At 42.3% G+C, this 23,229-nt stretch overlaps 1 protein-coding gene across 1 annotated transcript in view; it reads right to left on the reverse strand.

Annotated features, from left to right (window-relative positions):
* Nucleotides 1–19,556, reverse strand: part of RTN4RL1 (reticulon 4 receptor like 1) — a 253,674-nt gene extending 234,118 nt beyond the window's left edge. Inside the window, exon 1 of the mRNA XM_056558711.1 lies at nucleotides 18,947–19,556. Within this exon, the coding sequence (XP_056414686.1) occupies nucleotides 18,947–18,959 (13 nt within the window). The 5' untranslated portion in view covers nucleotides 18,960–19,556. The remainder of the gene's footprint in view (nucleotides 1–18,946) is intronic.
* Between the last annotated feature and the right edge of the window lie 3,673 nt (nucleotides 19,557–23,229).

Here is a 23,229-nt window from a genome sequence, read left to right on the forward strand (position 1 = left end):
TAAACTCACTAAGGACTCCTTTAAAGCTCTGGATATGTAAATTTTGCTACAATCAGAATGTTTTGTATTTTTGGAGATAAATTGTTTTCGTCATTGTAAAAATTGTTGCAATTTAACATTTCCATTTTCTTATATGGGAAATTCTCCACCTACTGCTGTTAAGCACTATGATTCTAATGATAGCAATAAGCCATTGAAATTATTCTTGAAGCAGGAACGTTTGTTTTAACAGAAAGAACAGACTTTCAGATTTGGGACCTGTTTACAGTATTTCATCATAAAAAAACAACAGTTTTTCTGATCTGCCAAATATTAGATATTTTCTATTCATGCAAATAAAACCAGAGGAATAAGAGAGGCAGGACAGATTGTTAGCACTTTAGCACTGCATCACCCATTGTGCTAATGGATCCTAGCTTCTTGTCCAAATTGTTAAAACTCCAGGGAAGTATATATATATATATATATATATATATATATATATATATTGGCTAGATATGTTCCCTACAAACCATCCTGCCTGATGTGCATGGCTATTTTGGTCCCTGTTGTCATGTCTGGCTGCTTGATATTCTTTGCCATCCTTCCCTCTCCTTGCCTACATCTCCAAGCCATCATTGCAACACTTCTCTTCCAGCCATTTCACTCTCTGGGAGCAGCCTCCACCCTCCTGCTATAAGGAGCAGAGAGAGGTTCAGTGTCTGATTGGCACACACCTCCCAGTTCTCAGCACTAAAGAGAGTATGACTCATCAGTACAGAGCAGAAACCCCATGGTCTGTGTTTCACAGAAGGGTGGGGGCTGCTTTTAGAGAGGGATTTGGACAGAGACAGACTGGATGTCTGGATGATGGCATTACCTCCCTTCATGCATGTAAGATACAACCAAAGAGGGGAAACAGCTCTATATAGCTAATAAATAATATTTAGACAATTAAATAGGTTGATGAAAGACACACAGGTAAAAGATGCAGGGACAAGAAAGCATTCTTTTCACCAAAAAATATACACTTTTTTTTTAAAAGTATGTGTATTATAACTTAAATGTTTTTGCAAATGGCAAGTACACTTTTAAGCCAAAGAATAGTAAGTCTTCCTAGACTAAAAATGTGAGCAATTTATCAAACACCATGATGCATTTTGATGCATTTGATGCATTCTTTGACCGTCTCCTTCAGTGTTTCCCAACCTATGTGCCTGAGACCCCAACCAATCAAAACTTTTATCTATGACATGTCAAATTGTTTGTTTGTTTTTTAAATAGCATACTGTGAATGAAAAAAATGTATAAAGGTTCCTGATAAATTCATAGGAATCAGTGTTTAAGGCACCCATGCCTCATTGTTTCCTTGCCGATTCCTTGTGAACAAATAAGAATTATTTTCATGGATGAAAGCAGAAAACATCAGCCCCCGCTTTGTGTAGGTATAGTAAATGTTTGCTAATTTGTGCAATGATGCTTTATGTGAATTTTAGGTGCAGGGACGAGTAACCCTTTTGATACCATTCGTTCAATATTTTGGCTAAGTAGCTCTATAATAGAATACACACAACAAAAACATTTAAGGAAAAAGCATTATAAACATAGCTGTGCTAATTTGGACTGTGCGTATGATAGTAGGAGAGATCGGGATGCTTTTAGATTTATTGTTCAGTCCAAGGTTACTGTGGAATAATTCAAGAGTCCCTGAAAAGCTTTATATATCGAAAAAAAAGAAATAAATAACTGCATTACCAACAAGCAAAACACAGCTACATCACCTGGTAAAATGTCTTATCAACATCAATTTAGTGGCATAATTGGCAGCAGCAACAAAGATCAACTTGTCTAAAATAGGATAAGCAGGGGGTGTGTGACCCAGTGATGTCACCACATACAACCAGACTGAAGAAGTGATGTCATCAGCTACATTATTAAATTAAGGGGAGCAGTGCAGAGTGGGCAGCTGGGGCACTTGCCAGAGCGGGGAAAGACACTTAAGGGGGTGTCTGCAAGTCCTGCTTCCCCCCCTACCTCTACTTGTCTGTACTGCAGTAACCTACAGGAACCAGATCTTCCTTCTTTCTGGTTGTTGTAACTTGATTCAAGCATCAGCTCTGTCAGGATAGACAGAGAAAGAAGGGGGATAGAATCTGCAGTGGGAGCCTCTCTCCATTGTTGGGGTGTGATAGCTCTGAAGGAAAAGTAGGTAGTGTAAAGTGTTTAACTATATGTGCGTGTAATGTATTTGTATGTGTGGAATGTGTATATGAGTGTGTAATGTTTGTGTTAAATGTAACGTGTGTGCAATGTATATGTGTAATGTGAGTTTAATATGTGTTTATGTGTATGTGGGTGTATACCTGTGTGTTGTGTATGTAATGTGTGTATGTATGTATACATCTGTGGTGTCTGGGGTGTTGCAATAGTGATGCAGGGTCTGGTGGTATTGACCCTTCATTGTCGTGACGCCAGCGTGCGGTTTGTTTGGTATTAGAGGTCCTGCCGCCAACCGGCCCACAAACAGCAGGGATAATAAACGGAATGTCCAGAGCAGATTTTATGAGATAACTGATAACTTTTACTTGAACTTTTGTGCAACAGTCTTTACAAGCATACAGTGTCTCTCTAGGTAACCAAGATGCAGGTTCCTCACAGATTTTGCTGGGACTGGTATAATGAGCCGTTGAGCAGGCCACTGTGCTACTAATTATAGGATTGGTGCTGTATAGTAGTCACACAGGATTTAGAGATTGAGCTTGATGACTCACGGTTTTAGTGGCTGCTGGTTCTGTAGGCTTTGGCCTAGTTGAGACGAATTTACCATCGTATGTTGAGACCAGAACTCTATGGAAACCTGGTAATTGGTTCTGAAGCCACCAAAATGTCATCCAAAAATAGGTGTAAGTGAGGATTAAAGAAAACTAAGTAGATAATTAATACAGATAAGGCAAGTCCTTACATATAAAAGTAAGAAAGATCTGCTGGGAGCTGTAAATCACCGTCTATGTCAGTGTTTCCCAACCAGGGTGCCTCCAGCTGTTGCAAACCTACAACTCTCAGGAAGCCCCAGCACCCTCTTTGGGAAACACTGGTCTATGTAGAGGACAGAAGCTTCTTCAGGGTCCTGTACAGAACACGCAATGTCCTAAAAAAAAAGTAAAATGGAGCCGCCCTTACCTGGTGTCCAAAGGAGCAGCTAACCCTGGTACAGGTAAAGAATAGTACAGAACATGTAATACCTTCCTGTTCTGTAGGGGGGCGCTACCAGACACCAGTCAGTGCATGTACTTCAATAATACAGGTAAAGAGTACAGAACATGTAGTACCTCCCTGTACTGTAGGGGGTGCTACCAGACAGCCAGTCAATGCATACACTTCAGTAATACAGGTAAAGAGTAGTAGTGTTGCTCGCGAATATTCGCAATGCAAATTTTATTCGCAAATTCGCGAATATTCACGAATATAGCACTATATATTCGTAATTACGAATATTCGTTTTTTTTATTTATTTTTTCACAGTACACATCACAGTGATCACCCCTCTCTTCTTCCAGCTTGTGTGGTGTAAAGAAGGCTCTAATACTACTGTGTGAGACTGGCGTGTGAATTTTCGCATATGCGAATATTTGCATATGCTAATTTTCACATATGCACATTTTCGCATATGCAAACTTTTGTATATGCAAATTTTCGCATATGTTAATTTTCGCATACGCGAATTTTACGCATATGCGCAAATAAAACGAGAATATTACGAATATGCGAAAATTCGCGATTATAGGACGGATATTTGTCCATATATTCACGAATATTCGCGAATTCGAATATGGCCTATGCCGTTCAACACTAAAGAGTAGTACAGAAGATGTAATACCTCCCTGTACTGTAGGGGGCGCTACCAGACAGCCAGTCAGTGCAAGCACTTTAGGACTACAGGGGTTTTACCAGTGAAATATCCATTCTGATTGGTCGGTTCTTCCAGCCATTGACACATTTCACAGATTCCATAGCATTGTATGTTGAGTCTGGTTTCAAGTTACAATGGTCCAGAAAAGACCATTGTATGTTGAAACTATTGTATGTTGAGGCCATTGTAAGTTGAGGGATCACTGTACTCCTTTAACTTGTAAGAGTTTTTCTGTTACAACCAATGACTGCCTAAAATCTACCAAATAATGAGGATGAGGTAAACAACATTAAAACCATGTATATGACAAGTCAGTATAGCCTGTGTGTGTGTATTTCGGGCTCTTTAACAATAGTGGAGTCTTCAGCATGTTTGATGCGCTGGTCATTGGCTCTCAGATAACCGCTTTGTTACGATGAATTATTACAGTGATTGGACGTGTGATTATTGAGAAGCTCCTTTCATCATCAAAAGTATTGGAGTGTTTAAAAATTTTTTGCAAAATGTTACCTCAATGGTCAAATTTAAAAAAGCAATTTGAACCAGTCACAAATGAATTATCAAAGCCGGTCTATAACATAAAGGAGCCAAGTGGTATTTTTCTGAACTCTAAAACTCCTCTTGACAACATCTAGACTACAAACAGAATGGGAAATAACGTCGGTAAGCACCTTGTTCCTCTAATTGAAAAGGACAGTTTAATTCAAGATATCATCAGATGAGCAGCAATTCAGACAAGATAAAGCGATCTTTCATTAGACCACTAGAACTATAAACAATCTTCTGCATGTTTACTTCTAAACCACTTACTCCTCTTCCTCTGCCGCCTGTAATTCTCCAAATCTTTCTCCTCAGGTCTCTTGCCCTTGTCTTGTTTACGTACCATGCCTTATTTGTTCATGTCACCACCAGTCCATCATCATTACATAGCATTTAGTCTGTAATCACACGTCTTCTGTATTCTTGCCCTGGCCTACTGGGTGTCTAACAGGACCGTATGCTGACTATATGTATTAGAAGTCATACAAAACCAAATGAAAATGACCTACGGACTCAAAAGTGCAGAAAACTAAGTAGGTGCCATAAAATATAACTTTTAATTAGATAATATTAAAATACACCAAAATAATAAGGGGTAGTGTATTTAATGTGGTACCAACCCAAAACAAAAATACAAGGGAAGGGGGCGAAACACAAGAAGCAGCTCCCCTAACTCACATAAAGATCCTTATTTCTGTACACCAAGATAACACCAATATCAACCCCATTTTTTATATAAATATACCCAACGCGTTTCCGTTTAATCAGAACTTCATCAGGGGTGATTTGGATGGCACAGGTATTATACCAAAAATAATATATATAATATAGATGACCGGTGTAAGATTAGGTAGATAGAGAAACCGCACTACAGACAGCAGCAGGCCCAATTGCTTAGAAATACTAGAATTAGCACAAGTAATAAGAATTAGATTATTAGAACTTCAGAGTTGTAACAATTAGATAAATAACCCCTAGCAGGCATGATAGCCTGTAATTGGGCCTACTGCTGTCTGTAGTGCGGTTTCTCTATCTTCCTAATCTGACACCGGTCATCTGTATTATATATATTCTTTTTGGTATAATACCTGTGCCCTCCAAATTACCCCTGATGAAGTTCTGATTGAACGGAAATGCGTTGGGTATATTTATATAAAAAAATGGGGTTGATATTGGTGTTATCGTGGTGTACAGAGATAAGGATCTTTATGTGAGTTGGGGGAGCTGCATCTTGTGTCCCCCCCCCCCCTTCCCTGTTATTTTTGTCTTGGGTTGGTACCACATTAAATACACTACCCCTTATTATTTTGGTGTATTTTAATATTATCTAATTAAAAGTTATATTTTATGGCACCTACTTAGTTTTCTGCACTGACTATATACAGCAAACAATACAGACTTTGCATGACATACGTTTGGAAACAGAAACAAATATATAAATACAGTGATCCCTCAACTTACAATGGTCTCAACATACAATAGTTTCAACATACAATGTTTTTTTCTGGACCATTGTAACTTGAAACCAGACTCAACATACAATTCTATGGAATCTGCCAAACATGTCAATGGCTGGAAGAACCGACCAATCAGAATGGGAATTCAATGGTAAAACCCCTGTATTCCTAAAGTGCTTGCACTGACTGGCTGCCTGGTAGCGCCCCCTACAGTACAGGGAGGTATTACATCTTCTGTACTACTTTTAACCTGTGCCATGGTTAGCTGCTTGGACACCAAGTAAGGGCGGCTGCATTTTACTTTTTTTTAAGGACATTGTGTGTATTGTACAGGACCCTGAAGAACCTCCTGTCCTCTACATAGACCAGTGTTTCCCAACGAGAGTGCCTCCAGCTGTTGCAAAACTACAACTCCCAGCATGCCCGGACAGCCAAAGGCTGTCCGGGCATGCTGGGAGTTGTAGTTTTGCAACAGCTGAAGGCACCCTGGATTGGAAAACACTGAAATAGACAGTAATTTACAGCTCCCAGCAGATCTTTCTTACTTTTATATGTAAGGATTTGCTTTATCTATATTAGTTATCTGCTTATTTTTCTTTAATTCTCACTTTCTCCTACTTTTGGTTGACATTTTGGGGCTTCAGAACCAATTACCAGGTTTTCATAGAGTTATGATCTCAACATACAATGGTTTCAACATACAATGGCTGTCCTGGAACCAATCAATATTGTAACTTGAGGGACCACTGTATTTATAAACATTTTCCTAAGTAGCCTCTAACTGTTAAATCTTCCCTTTTTTCTTTTATCCCATTTATTCACACTTATATCTTTTGTCTTGCCTGTATTTTTACTCTTTGCCTTCTACATATCTTATTCTCATTCCAATCAGCTATGGTTTTTCTGTTTTCGATCCTATCTTCCACTGACTTATTTTTGTTTCCCCTACCTTAATCTCTTGGTGGAGTGGACAAAAATGAACCATACAAGCTAATGGATTTTATGGGTCCGCACAGAGCCAAAGATAACAAAATACATTTCTGCAACATTAAAAAGTGGACAGGGATATTCCTACAGCTGAATAGTAATAACGAGACAAATAAGGCAACAAAACACGACAAAGTCTCTGTGCTTCACATATATAGTGAAACCAATTTTGAGATGACCCCCCAAAATTGCATTGAAATATGATCTTTTAAAGGTATAGTCTGTTTAAAGTAGAGGCAGAGTAAGCGTATGATTGGATGGAATTGAAAATCTCAAATCAATGTCACAGATTGGTTATCACTGCATAATACAAGTGCAAACAGAATATAGCCAACAACAACTAATTAAACAATCAACCAATAAAACTGTAATGTTTTGATATGTTATACATAATAGTTATAATCCTCACTGTATGCAGAGGGAGAAAAAACAGGGAGACAGAGGACAGCGCCTTGTGTATTACCCTTAGCACCAGAAAAGCCAGGACAGGACTATAGTGACATAGACTCTATAGAGTGGTCGCTCACTGATGCCAATCTGATGAAGGAGGAGATACCCTCCGAAACGCGTTATTGGAAGATAATAAATACAGTGCCTTTTGGCACTTTCTCTCATACATTTTTGTGCTGTATACTTTGGTCGGGAGCAGCGCCTCCATAGGGTCCATCTTTTCCTTGTTTTCCTGTCTATAATCCTCACTGGTCAGGGGACTACTATGAACTGCAGTATGCATAATGCCAATTAAAGGAAAACGGTCACCCATTAATGCACACTAAACTCGATACACCGGGTTATAGTGCGGGTGAACAGGAGACCGATGTGGGGTTTCTGACTAACATACGTACCTGCAGTCTGGCGCCCGATTCCTCTGCGCACTGGAGGCGGGCCTGCCGGATGGATTTAAATATTCATGGTCGTTGGTCACGTGAACGCTCAGTAGGGACAAGCGCTTACATGACCAGCGACCATGAGTATTCAAATATAGCAGCAGGCCCACCTCAAGCGTGCAATTCAGCGCTGGAAGAAGCCGAAATTCAGAGGGACCGGGAGCCAGACTGCAGGTACGTATATCGGTCAGAATACCCGCGTCTGTCTCCTGTTCACCCACACTATAACCCGGTGTATCGGGTTATAGTGAGGGTGACCGTTTTCCTTTAAAAAAAATATCTTTCATTGAAATATTTAAACAAAATATATGTCGGAATTTTGACTATAACAAGCTATCTACACAGCATGAAAAAATCTTCAAACTGTCTGACCTTTTCTGGATCATTCTTCATTATTCTGTGCATTTCATACTCTAAGTTCAATTATTTCAACATTTTTATATAGGGTGCCGACAGAATGAATTGCCACAGTATTATATGCCATTATATAAATGTGCAGATGTAGTTGGAAGTTCTACCTAGGACCAGCGTACAACAATTTCTGACTTTAGCCCCCACTCCACCCTCTGTGATGACGACACTAGAGATGAGCGAACTTACAGTAAATTCGATTCGTCACGAACTTCTCGGCTCGGCAGTTGATGACTTATCCTGCATAAATTAGTTCAGCTTTCAGGTGCTCCGGTGGGCTGGAAAAGGTGGATACAGTCCTAAGAAAGAGTCTCCTAGGACTGTATCCACCTTTTCCAGCCCACGGGAGCACCTGAAAGCTGAACTAATTTATGCAGGATAAGTCATCAACTTCCGAGCCGAGAAGTTCGGGACAAATGGAATTTACTGTAAGTTCGCTCATCTCTAGACGACACCATACTATACATTAGAATTTTTTTTACATAACTACAGCGCTTCTAAGAATAATTGTATATCTCTACAATTTGTCAATCTTAAAAGGGGTTTTCACATTTTAGTAATTAGGAGTTGAGCTGCAGTAACCAGGCCTGGCCACTACAAACGTAATGGAGCCAACTTCTCCCGACCCTGTTCACAGCATAGACCCCACCACGGCAACCATGCTGAACAGCTGATCAGTGTGGGTTTCGAATGTCGGCACCAAACCGATCAGATCTTAATGGCCTATTCAATTAATATGTGGAATCAGAAACAATTCTGCACTTTTCTATTTGTGATGTAAAAATCCACATAGATGAGCACTAGTAAAAAATATAGAATAAATACAAAAATACTTAATTCACTCAAAAAAAGCTAAACGTTGGAAAATATTTTGATAGAAGACAAACATATTGATAGTTCGGCAACCCCAGTGTATGAGGGTGCCAGCGTGTATGCATGGTGTCAAGAGAGTTGCCCAGTGGTAGTGGTTGCCTTCTTCTCTTCCAATTCCTAATCCCTGTTTTCAAAGCATTGTTGACCATCAGGCACCTATTGAAATCCAAATGTAATACCCATATGCTAATATGGTCTGAAAGTCGCTAGACTCAGAAAGAATAACATGATGCAATCACATAGCATTGTAACCATATAACTTTTAGGGTACGTTCACATGCTGGGTACTCCGCCCCTAGACATCTTATCCCCTATCCAAAGGATAGGGGATAAGATGTCTGATCTCGGCTGCGGCACCCCAGACATCTGATGCACGAAGCAAACTTTTCTCCTTCCCAGATGATTGGCGATGCGGAGCAGAGGCACGTGACGTCATGGCCATGCCCCTCAATGAAAGTCTATGGGAGGGGGCGTGATGACATTGAGGGGACGTGGCCATGGATAGGGGATAAGATGTCTATGGGCAGGAGTGAAACCAACACAGAGATAAACCATATTGGGAAGATTTCCACATGTTTTAATGTTTTGGACCCATTCCTGGTTGTGGATAAAATACTGACCACAATACAGTGGTCCCTCAACATACGATGGTAATACGTTCCAAATGGACCATCGTTTGTTGAAACCATCGTATGTTGAGGTATCCGTGCAATGTAAAGTATAGCATGTCCGGGCATGCTGGGAGTTGTAGTTTTGCAACATCTGGAGGTCCGCAGGTTGAAGACCACTGGTATTGGAGGTTATACTCACGTGTCCCCGCACCTCCGGACCGTCATCGCTTGTCACCGCTGCCCTGGATGTCACCTTCCATCACTGTCGCCGCGTCCCCGAGGTGTCCCTGACGCTCCGGCAAGGCCTCTGCTTCCCCGGCATCCTCGCTCTCTGTCACCTCCATCACGTCGCTACGCACGCCGCTCCAATTGGATGACGTGATGGCATGCGCAGCGACATGATGACGACGATGGAGAGCGCTGACGATGCAGGGGATCCCGAAGAGGACGCGCCGAAGCCCCGAGGACAGGTAAGTGATCGTCAGCGGACCACACGGGGCACCGTAAACGGCTATCCGGTGGCGGCTGAAGCAGTCTGCGCTGCAGGATAGCCGTTTATGCGATGGCCCCGACATACAAAAGCATCGTATGTTGATGCTGCCTTCAACATGTGATGGCCTCTGAGAGGCCATCGTATGTTGAAATGATCGTATGTCGGGGCCATCGTAGGTCGGGCGGGTCACTGTACTATGTGTTAACCCAGCCTAAAAGTGTTCTTAGTATTATTATGTTACAACCATCATTCTCAATTTGCCGACAGTAGGGACTATGGGGGAAATTAATCAAACCCTGTCCAGAGGAAAAGTTGCTGAGTTGCCCATAGCAACCAATCAGATTGCTTCTTTCATTTTTGAAAAGGCCTCTGAAAAATGAAAGAAGCGATCTGATTGGTTGCTATGGGCAACTCAGCAACTTTTCCTCTGGACAGGTTTTGATAAATTTCCCCCAGTGTCACATTAAGTATTGTACATTGCTATTATCTAAATTCTATTAATACCATTCCTGTCTCTCCTGTTTCGGTATTGCTCTGCGCCAGAGTCTCTTTGTTTTCTTGTAAGTAGACCTCTGGTCAGACAATATAGGGACTCCTTGCTGTTCCTCAAGTGAAATTCTCTCCAGCCCTCTCTTCCGCCCACACCATTTACTGGGAACCATTAAACCCTGAGGAGAGACAGTGTGGCGAGAGAGTGCAGCCCAGCCCTGATCTAACTCTCACTAAATAATTCAGGGCTTGCATTAACTTATAAATGAGTGTGTTTGACTGATTTTGTGGTTGATGTACAGATAAATTCTAATGAAAGACAGCTACAAGATATTAAATAATTCATTCCACTGCCACTTAACAAAGCTCAGGCTGGCACTCGCCTTAACAAGATACAACCTTAAGACTCTCAATTTGCCCAGAGGCTTCAGGATGGTTTTTACCAATCTGTTAGTCTGCGTCAACTGTGTCAACTTCCGTACACCCCCCCCCCCCCCCATTTCCCTAAAATAAATGAAGAGGTTATTATTTTATTAACATATGTTAAAGAAGGAGGAACAAGCAGATGAATGTGTTATACATCTCACGTTGCTCTCTATCTTGGGAGAGCTGCACTGATAAGACCTGAATACTCCATGCCGGCAGAGAATTAACCAGCAGGACATTAGAACTACACCGCTCTGAGGCCTGTGTTCATATGCTAAGAAAAATAGACATGTGACTAAGGAAATCTATGGATACCCAGTGCTTTGCCTGCAGCCACTAATGTCATGCAAATTAACATTTAATGTTCCAGTGCTGTCAATCTGCATAGATTTGCAAACTGAAATCTATAGTAAAGTGCTAACCTGTTTATCCTGCCTTGTTCCTAGCAACACTCAACACTACATTTAATTACTCCCGTCCCATGGGCTTTGGGGGAAAAATGTGCAAGTAACCAGGATTAGGCAATTAGACAATTTAGTCTTTAATACCAAACAGTTTAACCATTGCTGATATTCTCTAACATGAAAGGAGAGAAGATGTAGAAAGACATATCACATATAGATTGATGCCAATTAGATAGGATGAGATAGATAAATAGATACATAGATGGATAGATAGATAGATAGATAGATAGATAACTAATAGTGGTGCTGTCCACTTGCCAAGATGAGGTCTCCCAGAACTTATGAAAAAAACAATGTTTTAAAGGTTCCCTATTTTTTTTCCATTTTTTACATAGATAGAATGATACATAGATAGACAGACAGATAGATAAATAGATAGATAGATAAATAGATAGATGATAGTTAGATGGAGAGATAGATAGATAGATAAATGATAGTTAGATAGATAGAGAGATAGATAAATAGATAGATAGATGATAGATAGAGAGATAGATAAATAGATAGATAGATGATAGATGGATGATTGATAGATAGATGATAGATATGAGACAGATAGATAGATAGATAGATAGATAGATGATAGTTAGATAGAGAGATAGATGATAGATAGATAGATGATAGATAGATGATAGTTAGATAGAGAGATAGATGATAGATAGTTGATAGATAGATGATAGTTAGATAGAGAGATAGATAGATGATAGATAGATAGATACAAATGTCCAAAGAACAGCACATCTGTCCATGTATAAGAATGATACGGTGCACACCATCACATGGTTCCTGGTCAGGGAATCCAACATCAATCCATTGGAAAGGATCGCGGCACACACAGAAGTATTCAGTAAAGTGCAGTGTTTATTCCATCCTCAGAGAACAAGTGTGACGTTTCTGCGGCCTCACGCCGCCTTTTTCAAGATAGATAGATAGATAGATACCAGCACGGAAAAAGCAGCACTATCAAAGGTGGAGATGTATTCCAGAGGTGAACTGTGTGCAGGCAGGTATACTGAGCCTGGTCCAATAGAAAACCCAAATGCAGCTTTAAAAATACATTCACCACAACACTCTAAAGTTTGAAAAATAAAAGGTGTTTTTTTCCATCAAATGTGCAAAAATGGCAACATTTCACTTCTCTCCAGAACCTTTTTTCAAGACCAGTTCTGGAAAGAACTATTTTTGTACATTTGAGGGAATAGACGGCTTTTATTTTTCCTACCTTGAAGTGTTGTGGTGAATGTGTTTTTAGATAGTTGGCCAATTTAGAGACCACATATACCCATAGACATAGCTATACACATTAGATTACTATAATCCAACCTTGGCGATTTCATGTGTATGGTGGCCTCCCGACTACTATCAACTATCAGGGGAGAGAAGGATCAGTCTGTTGGGTTTCAACAAGACTAATAATTTTGATCTGAAGGGAGAGGTACCTGGCAGTTACTTCCCCTCCCTATAAATGAGTAAATGCATGCATGCTCAGCCAAGTCCATCATGCATGTGTATGGAAGGGATCAAAAGAAATAGATGGCAGTAAAACTAATGGCTATGGCTAGATGGCCGGTCTTTTATCAAAATGTGGTGAAGACATGAATATGAAGTCAATAACCATTTCCAGTAATGTCTTATATTTTATATTTCCCATCTATCTAATACACAACCATGTCTCCATAACTCCTCTTTAATGCATAGTGGAACCATGTGCGTATGTGTGTGGACAATACAAAGAAATGACACGCTGAGTATTTTTTTAATGGACTTTACGAAGGCGATATTCATTATGTGTGAAGGAAAAGCGATCTGGAGATTAATATGGGAAAGGATTCTTTACAGTTAGGGTAGTGAAGCTATGAAATGCCTTACAGCAATGCTTTATACAATGACAGCTGCTCATCTAATAACAAATGGCATTGAGGGTTACAGTTAATGTAGCTATCGATTAGAGAGGTTTAACTGGATCTGTGCCTTTTTTCTGTCAATGTAATCACAATGTAGAAATGTGTAGGAGACTTAAATCTCCATTTTGATGTGCAATCTCCATAATGTGATAATGTTTATTGGAAATGGTTTAGATTAGACTGGTATTTGCCTGAAATGCGTCGATTACCAAATAACTCTAGTTTACATAAGGATTGATAGTATATAGAGATGAGCAAAAAAACTTTTTAAGCTTTCTCTCTCCGTAGTTTGCCAGTGGGAGAATCTTCTACTACAGAGAAAATATGGGTTCCTTATAAAACAATGGAGGTTAAAATGAATACAGTCTCTGTTGTCTTATATGTAGCAACTGTGGTCAGAAAATCACTTATTGGCAAAACATTTAAGTCAAAAATGGTAAAAAAAAATTACAATTTACAGAAAGTCTATTTCAGATGAGCATAATGCTGCCATATAGAGATGAGCGAAAATACAGTAAATTCGATTCGTCACGAACTTCTCAGCTCGACAGTTGATGACTTATCCTGCATAAATGAGTTCGGCTTTCAGGTGCTCCGGTGGGCTGGAAAAGGTGAATACAGTCCTAGGAAAGAGTCTCCTAGGACTGTATCCACCTTTTCCAGCCCACAGGAGCACCTGAAAGCTGAACTAATTATCGCAGGATAAGTCATCAACTGCCGAGCCGAGAAGTTCGTGACAAATCGAATTTACTGTAAATTCGCTCATCTCTACTGCCATATTACACTTGCAAGATCTAATCCACCACAGATCTGAAGACCCCAACTAAAAGTATCTTAGACCCTTGTGATATTGAATAGGCAAGAAGGGACCCAGAAAAAGAGGGCTTAGGATAAGCCGTATACGTATCCTGTATTTATTTTGGACCCTTAAGATGCTTTCCATTCAGGTCATTAGACCTGCGCTTGGACAGGGACCATAATAGGGACACAGATACATAACAAGGAAACTAGCTTATGTATTGTATATAATGTTACATAGGCCCAGTTTAGGTATGTCATAAAATGTCCCAATGAACATTACATATGTAATTGGGGCGTGCAAAGACATTTTGGGGGGCAGGGGCTGAACTAAAAAAAAAAAAGGACACTTCTTATAATTATTTATATAAATGCCCACATAAAGATACCAGACTGCCCAGGGCACTTATAGTAGGAACATCAAAAGGGCAGGGGCTCAAGCCCCCTTTCTAGTCCCTGTATGTAAGACAAATCACTCCTCCGTTACTTTAGGAGATGAATCTTGGTTGGACCCTCACCAAACTATGCACCATGTCAGATATTTAGAACAGTTTTTTGGGGATTTTTCTCACGGGCTTACTACTGTCCTGTCAAGAAAAATTGATAAATGTTTTCCCTTTGATTGTACGCCTAGTCCATTTCCTTTATCAATTTCACATATGAATAGTTATTGGGGAGGGGGGGGATCTGTAGGAGAAGAAATCATTGCCATAGCATAAGCACCTTGGTGGATACCTTAAGAAGCCGCGTAGTTAATGTTCTGCATAAAAATATGGCATCATATATTAAGCATTTGTTAAGACTGAGAGGCTTTAAAGAATCAATGTTCCCATTAATGGAGGCCTCCAAGGGTTCACTTTTCTGGCTGCTTTATGCCCTTGAACACCCGTGAAGGACAAGCAGAGGGAAAGCATCAAACTGAGAGTGGAGATCTGTGAGGATCAGTACAGTAGGCTAGAAGTCTTCTTGTAAAGGGGGAAGCCACAGATTCAGTGTATATATTGGCGTTTCCCAACCAGTGCGCCTCCAGCTGTTGCAAAACTACAACTCCCAGCATGCCCAGACAGCCGAAAGGCTGTCTGGGCATGCTGGGAGTTGCAGTTTTGCAACAGCTGGAGGCGCACCGGTTGGGAAGCACTGGTACAGGTGTGGGACAACCCTGTGATTTGGGCAGGATCAAACACAGAACTCTGGTTTTATATAAGGAAACGCACTACTGTGGATAAACATCACTTCATTCCTTATCCGGCAGAAGAAGAAATCTTTTTTTTTTTTTTTTCCCAGTAACCTGTCACCTTGACACCAAGGCAAAGGGGAATGACCTGTACGATTCCGCTGGGTATAGAAGCACCAAATACATAGTATAAATGAGAATTCCTAAGGGGCAAAATTCCATATGATGCTACAGCTGTAGCCGTTCTTGACAAGACGAGCGTTAGAATGACCTCCTACGGGGGTATTGTTGGCTTTTCCTGCACGCAACGCAGACGCTGAAATGCTTGCTTCCACAAAGTTATGGAGCATATCATTTTTAGGAAGCACATACTTCATTTTAACATAAACCCATCCTATGAAGCACAGCCATATTTAGTGGAAGCAGTGCATGGAGCCTGTTAACACCATCACTGCCTGGATGTGCGCACGTACCTCTATTACTGCTGGTCTTTGGGTTAATATAGTACTTTTATTTTTTTAACATTTTTTTTTATTTTATTTTTTTAACACAAACCAGGTCTGACTGTGTTGTCTTCGGGAGATGATTTGGAAAAATCACTTCAGACACTTGCTTCATCCCCACTTCCCAGTCCTTTCCTTCAAAGAAGCAGCATGTCTCTCACACCTTTAATAACCTGCTGATGTGATCCATGCTAATCTGTAACGTCCCTGCTCCCCTTAGGGAATTACATCACCATCTGTTTTCTTCTATTTGATTTTTTTCATTAATTTTTTTTTTTTTTTTATATATGCAAGGATAATGTGTTTATCTTCAACCCTGGTCCCACCATCCCAATACTGCCACCCCAATACTGTCACCCTGGCGTAACCCAGTCCCAGCTGTTAAGTGTCCTGGAGGGAGGTGTGAGCCGTAGCCAGACATCCCAGGACACCGACAGAAAAAAGAAGCTTATCATTCAAGCAATATAACCCTAAATTCCTTATGAATTATTGATCAGTCTGCTAGACACCACAACATTTCTGCATTACGCACAGGTACGGATTTCAATAACTAGACACGGATAATAGAATCGATGCATTTTATATCTGTGTATAGAGTAGAACTATATTTCCTACAGAAGGGGCTATGTATATTAATATAAGCAAAGGGCGATAGGCATATGGCACCCGATGGGCTCTTCGATGGGAAGACTTTGGTTAGTAGTAGTAACAGTTGACATCTGACATTGTTTTCTTCTGTATTTTAAAGGGACCTTACTCCTAAAGAATAATTTATTAACATTTGCTGTATGATGGAATTTTATGTATTTTTTTTACCCATTAAGCAACCGTGTCAGGTTATGGAGAGGCTGACTGATGTTCTTTAATGGGATGATAACAAGAAGTCTAGTACTGAGAACCTCCAGTACTGAGAACCTCTAGAACCATGGTTTCCAAACTGCGGACCTCCAGCTGTTGCAAAACTACAACTCCCAGCATGCCCGGACAGCCGTTGGCTGTCCGGGCATGCTGGGAGTTGTAGTTTTGCAACAGCTGGAGGTCCACAGTTTGGAGACCACTGCTCTAGAATCTTTTACACATGCCCCTGTAAAATATTACTAGCTCTTTACAGTTAGAATAAGTCTACTCTCCATGTAAAGCTCCTGTAAATAATATTAGACTACTATGAGTGTACATAGAGAGATGATGTACTCCTACAACAGATGACAGATAAGGGGCACGGATCATTTTGGGCAAAGCCAGGAGCAAGTGGGGAAACTCCTATAATAGGAGAGTGGCACAGCCACTCAAGCACAGCTGGCACCTCAGGACGCATTGTTATTATCCTCTTGTGGACCTGATGAAGGCGCATCATGTGAGCGCCAAAACGCGTTGTCCTTTAATACATTTCAATAAATTGTCCTGTGCAACCATGGCGTTTTGAGTCCGTCTTTTGACAGCAGGAGCGCTCTACACTATTCCCCATCTTTATCTACCCATTCTTCGTATAGTAGGAGAGAAGAGTAAGGGTAGGAGAAGGACAGAAAACAGTCATACCATTAGGGCAGAAGCTACAAAAAAAAAAGGTAAGCACTGTATGCTAAATATATTGGGTTTATTATGCCATAGTGTCAATGGGAACACTGAGTGCTATCTCCTGGATGTATTAAGAGAGGTTTTATGTTTACACATTTGTACTATACTATATCATTTATCATCTCTATATTCAGCTTTAACCCTCTCCAAATCCGTCTACATAAGCATCACACAGACAAGGACAGAACCCCCTTATAATGGCAACCCCCCCCCCCCCTGCTATTCTACATAGGTGATGAATAGTCACCCAATGTTTAGCCTCTCCACATCTGATTGATCCTGCACTCTAAGAACAGCAGGGAAAGTGTTAACAAGTGGTGAATCCCAACACACAGTTCTAGCCAGAGTTTCTGGCTGTAAAGTATTGCCAGGGCCACAGGGGCCACACACTCCATTCCTTTCTGGGTCAAGACATGTGAAGATATTTCTGGGCTACATGAATTATTCAGCATCACGACAGCTTGGCTCAGTGTATGCCATAAAGTAAGCACCATACCTATGTGATGTCTGGGTAATATGTCAGACTGGCATCTATGGCATCTACACATATGGGAGTGAGAGCTGGGCACATGTGTGTATGGTATATATGGTGGACTACTATACATCTATATCTATGTGTATAATAGATAAGACTGTTGTCATCAGAACTTACATCATATAAATAACATAGGCACCTATAGCACTAATACCTATGTGTGATGTCTGGGTAATATGTCAGACTGGCATCTATAGCATCTACACATATAGGAGTGGGAGCTGGGCACATGTGTGTATGGTATATATGGTGGACTACTATACCTATACATCTATATCTATGTGTATAATAGATAAGACTGTTGTCATCAGAACTTACATCATATAAATAACATTGGCACCTATAGCACTAATACCTATGTGTGATGTCTGGGTAATATGTCAGACTGGCATCTATGGCATCTACACATATGGGAGTGAGAGCTGGGCACAGGTGTGTATGGTATATATGGTGGACTACTATACCTATACATCTATATCTATGTGTATAATAGATTTAACATTGGCAATAGACTTAACATTGGCACCTATAGCACTAATACCTATGAGTGTGTTAATCACCCTGGCACCTATGGCACTTATACATGTGTAAGTATAATAACATTGGCACCTATACTATTAATACATATGTGTATACTGGCATCTAATGCACTTGCACCTATGTGTGATGCATTTATAATATGTGACACTGGCACTTGTGCCACCTCTATGTATGTAAGGCTGTCACCTAGAGCACTCATAGATATGTGTGATAGTACAGATGGCACTCATAGGTATGTGTGATAGGGGTACAGTACACATATATATGTGTGATACCTGTATGGTGGGTAAGCCCGGTGCCAATGACACATACACAGCTGAAAAGTAAAGTAAAGCTGGCAGCATCATCCCGGTGCCATAGATGGTGGCTGCCCGTATTCCACTCGGGTCCTACCTGTGCGCTGCATGATGCCACCTGTGCGCTTCTGAGGGGCACTCGGGCGGGCACTCCTGACAGACAGCAGCTTAATCCGAGAGGAAGGAGCCGGAGCCTCCCCGGTGTTCCCTTCTACTTAGTGTCCGGCCGAGGAGACGATCAATCCGGGGAGCCTGCACAGTCCTGGGGGTCAGTCCTCTTCTCCGTACGATCCCGGGCAGAGTAGGCTGGGCGCCCCCGGAGCAGCGCTGGGGGTATATACCGCTGACTATCGCGCCCCTCTTCTCCTTCTTCTTCTCTTTCGCCCAGTTTTGTCTGTCCTCTGGGTATTTAGGGGGGGAAGACGCCCCCTTTTTTGGCTGAGAACTGTTCACACCTCTCCACCCCCTTAGTGCTGGGGGAAAGGAGTCTTAGGAGAGTCATTGAGCCCCTTGTCACCAGTAACTGTGCCAGGGCTGAGAGACTGCCAGAGACAGCCAGAGATGACAAGAGACAGAGCCTCCCTCGCCGCTGTGTGTGGATAATGTATCTGTCTGTGCTCCAGCCTTCCTCACTCCCTCTCTCCTCCCCCTTTCCTTTACCTTTCTCCCTCTATCTCTCCATACCTGGCTGTCTCTCTAGCAGTGCTGCACTCTTCTGTTGCTGCTGTCCACCTTTCAATCACTATATGTCTCTTTTCAGGTTTCCCCTCCTCTGTCCCTCCCTACCTGACTGTCCCTGTAGGACCACTGCTCTCTACCCATCCATACCTGGTTCTCTCTATAGGACTCTTGCACTCTAGACTTCTATACCTGGCTGTCCCCAGGACTCTTACCCACTAGCTCTTTACATGGCTGTCTCTTCAGGACTATTACCCTCTAACTCTGCCTACCTGTCTCTTCAAGAATATTACCCTCTATCCCTCCATACCTTACTGTCTCTTCAGGTCTGTTACCCTTTAAGTCTGTCTACCTGGCTGTCTCTTCAGGACTATTACTCTCTATCTCCGTCTACCTGGCTGTCTCTTCAGGACTATTACTCTCTATCCCTCCATACCTAACTGTCTCTTCAGGTCTGTTACCCTCTTGCTCTGTCTACCTGGCTGTCTCTTCAGGACTATTGCACTCTTGCTCTGTCTACTTGGCTGTCTCTTCAGGACTATTACCCTTTATCCCTTCATACCTGACTGTCTCTTCAGGACTGTTACCCTCTAGCTCTGTCTACCTGCCTGTCTCTTCAGGACTGTTACTCTCTAGCTCTTTCTACCTATCTGTCTCTTCAGGACTATTGCACGCTAGCTCTGTCTACCTGGCTGTCTCAACAGGACTATTACCCTCTAGCTCTGTCTACCTGGCTGTCTCTTCAGAACTGTTACCCTCTATGTCTGTCTACCTGGCTGTCTCTTCAGGACTGTTACCCTCTAGCTCTGTCTACCTGGCTGTCTCTTCAGGACTATTACCCTCTATCTCTGTATACCTGTCTCTTCAGGACTGTCACCCTCTATCTCTGTCTACCTGTCTCTTCAGGACTGTTACCCTCTATCTCTGTCTACTTGGCTGTCTCTTCAGGACTGTTACCCTCTAGCTCTGTCTACCTGGCTGTCTCTTCAGAACTGTTACCCTCTAGCTCTGTCTACCTGGCTGTCTCTTCAGAACTGTTACCCTCTATCTCTGTCTACCTGTCTGTCTCTTTAGAACTGTTACCCTCTAGGTCTGTCTACCTGTCTGTCTCTTCAGGACTGTTACCCTCTAGCTCTCTCTACCTGGCTGTCTCTTCAGGACTGTTACCCTCTATCTCTGTCTACCTGGCTGTCTCTTCAGGACTGTTACCCTCTAGCTCTATCTACCTGGCTGTCTCTTCAGGACTGTTACCCTCTAGGTCTGTCTACCTGTCTGTCTTATCAGGACTGTTACTCTCTAGCTCTGTCTACCTGGCTGTCTTATCAGGACTGTTACACTCTAGCTCTGTCTACCTGGCTGTCTTATCAGGACTGTTACCCTCTATCTCTGTCTATCTGGCTGTCTCTTCAGGACTCTTGCACTCTAGCTCTGTCTACCTGGCTGTCTCTTCAGGACTCTTGCACTCTATCTCTGTCTACCTGGCTGTCTCTTCAGAGCTGTTACCCTCTATCTCTGTCTACCTGGCTGTCTCTTCAGGACTCTTGCACTCTATCTCTGTCTACCTGGCTGTCTCTTCAGGACTGTTACCCTCTATCTCTGTCTACCTGGCTGTCTCTTCAGGACTCTTGCACTCTAGCTCTGTCTACCTGGCTGTCTCTTCAGGACTCTTGCACTCTATCTCTGTCTACCTGGCTGTCTCTTCAGTACTGTTACCCTCTATCTCTGTCTACCTGGCTGTCTCTTCAGGGCTATTGCACTCTATCTCTGTCTACCTGGCTGTCTCTTCAGGACTCTTGCACTCTATCTCTGTCTACCTGGCTGTCTCTTCAGGACTCTTGCACTCTAGCTCTGTCTACCTGGCTGTCTCTTCAGGACTCTTGCACTCTAGGTCTGTCTACCTGGCTGTCTCTTCAGGACTCTTGCACTCTAGGTCTGTCTACCTGGCTGTCTCTTCAGGACTCTTGCACTCTAGCTCTGTCTACCTGGCTGTCTCTTCAGGACTCTTGCACTCTAGCTCTTCTTCCCCTGCTTCTTCTTCTCTCTCCCCCTCTCTTCTGCTCCTGTCTTCCTCTCCCCTCTCATAAAACGCCTCCCATATAAAATTTATGAAAGCGCTTTTTGCTTGCAGAGTTCAGAAATACCATCTTATTCCCAGAGCAGACTGCTCTCAGCTGCCATGTGATGCTGCTGCTGCTGCTGCCTCTTAAGGTGTTTCTCTCTCTCTCTCTCTCTCTCTCTCTCTCTCTCTCTCTCTTCCCCCTGCCGCTTTGTTACTGAGAGTTTCAGTCAAGCGAATCTATGCCAGCTCCTATTGGAGAGAGGAGAATGCCAAACTGAATGCAGGTACCTGCCCTTCCCATGCCATGACAGCCTGTGCTAGGTGCCCATGTGCCTCCCTGCATGATGCCCCAGGCCTCTTCTCTCCTAGACAGGCACAGCAGCTGCAGCAACTTCTCAAGCCCTGATCTGAGGGATGAAGCCAGCAAGCAGTCTCCCTGATGCTCTCTAATAGGATAGAGAAAGCAGAAAAGGCCAATGCCCCCCTCCCTCCTGTCTCCCTCCTGGTGCTTCTCTGTGTCTCAACTTATCTACCTCACCGCTCTGCACCCCTCACCTCCATGTGAGAAGCAATGGGTGCAAATTTAACCTGGTTAACCATTGGACACCAGAGAGGCCCACCGGGCATTTCTCTTTGTGTTGCATAAATCTATTTCGAGGATATATTTTGCCTGGGTTCTGTTATGTGGCAGCTTGTTAAAAGAATGAATGATTTTTCTCCGGCTTTGAAGACCATACTAGCTACAAGAAGAGACAGAATTATTAATAGGATCCCATGTCATCACAAATGCATATCAATGTAAAGAGTTAAATGGTGTCCCACTCTGTAGAGCTCATGTCAATAGCATTTACATTGGCTGCGCAGAAGGGAGGAAAAGGAAATACAGTCTAGTGCAGTGGTCTCCAACCTGCGGACCTCCAGATGTTGCAAAACTACAACTCCCAGCAGGCCCGGACAGCCAACGGCTGTCCGGGCATGCTGGGAGTTGTAGTTTTGCAACATCTGGAGGTCCGCAGGTTGAAGACCACCGGTCTAGTGTACTAGACCATCTACTGGACCATCAGATCCCAGGCAGCCCCATGAACAGGTCAGACTGCACTGATGCTGAATGTGGCCAATATAGCTGACCATGTGACTTGCAAGATTCCTATCTCCACCTAGAGCCATAACTATGCCCTCTGCTCAGATCGCCGCCCTAGCAAAGGCGGACATGCTTCTTGGTACCCACCTCCACGCTGCACTTGGCACCTAGGGCACATGCCCCGCCAACCATCAATCTGCTATACTCCAGCCTATATCCATTTTTGTACTAATATGACAAGTAGAGATGAGCGAACTTACAGAAAATTTGATTCATCACGAACTTCTCGGCTCGGCGGTTGCTGACTTTTCCTGCATTAATTAGTTCAGCTTTCCGGTGGGCTGGAAAAGGTGGATACAGTCCTAAGAAAGAGTCTCCTAGGACTGTATCCACCTTTTCCAGCCTACGGGAGCACCTGAAAGCTGAACTAATTTATGCAGGAAAAGTCCTCAACTGCCGAGCCGAGAAGTTCGTGATGAATCGTATTTACTGTAAGTTCTAATGACAAGTGTTCCCCAGCCAGTGGCACATGTGGCTCTCAGGCTCTCTGCAAGTGATTTTC

Source organism: Hyla sarda, chromosome 2, assembly GCF_029499605.1.
Source record: "Hyla sarda isolate aHylSar1 chromosome 2, aHylSar1.hap1, whole genome shotgun sequence".
NCBI lineage: Eukaryota > Metazoa > Chordata > Amphibia > Anura > Hylidae > Hyla > Hyla sarda.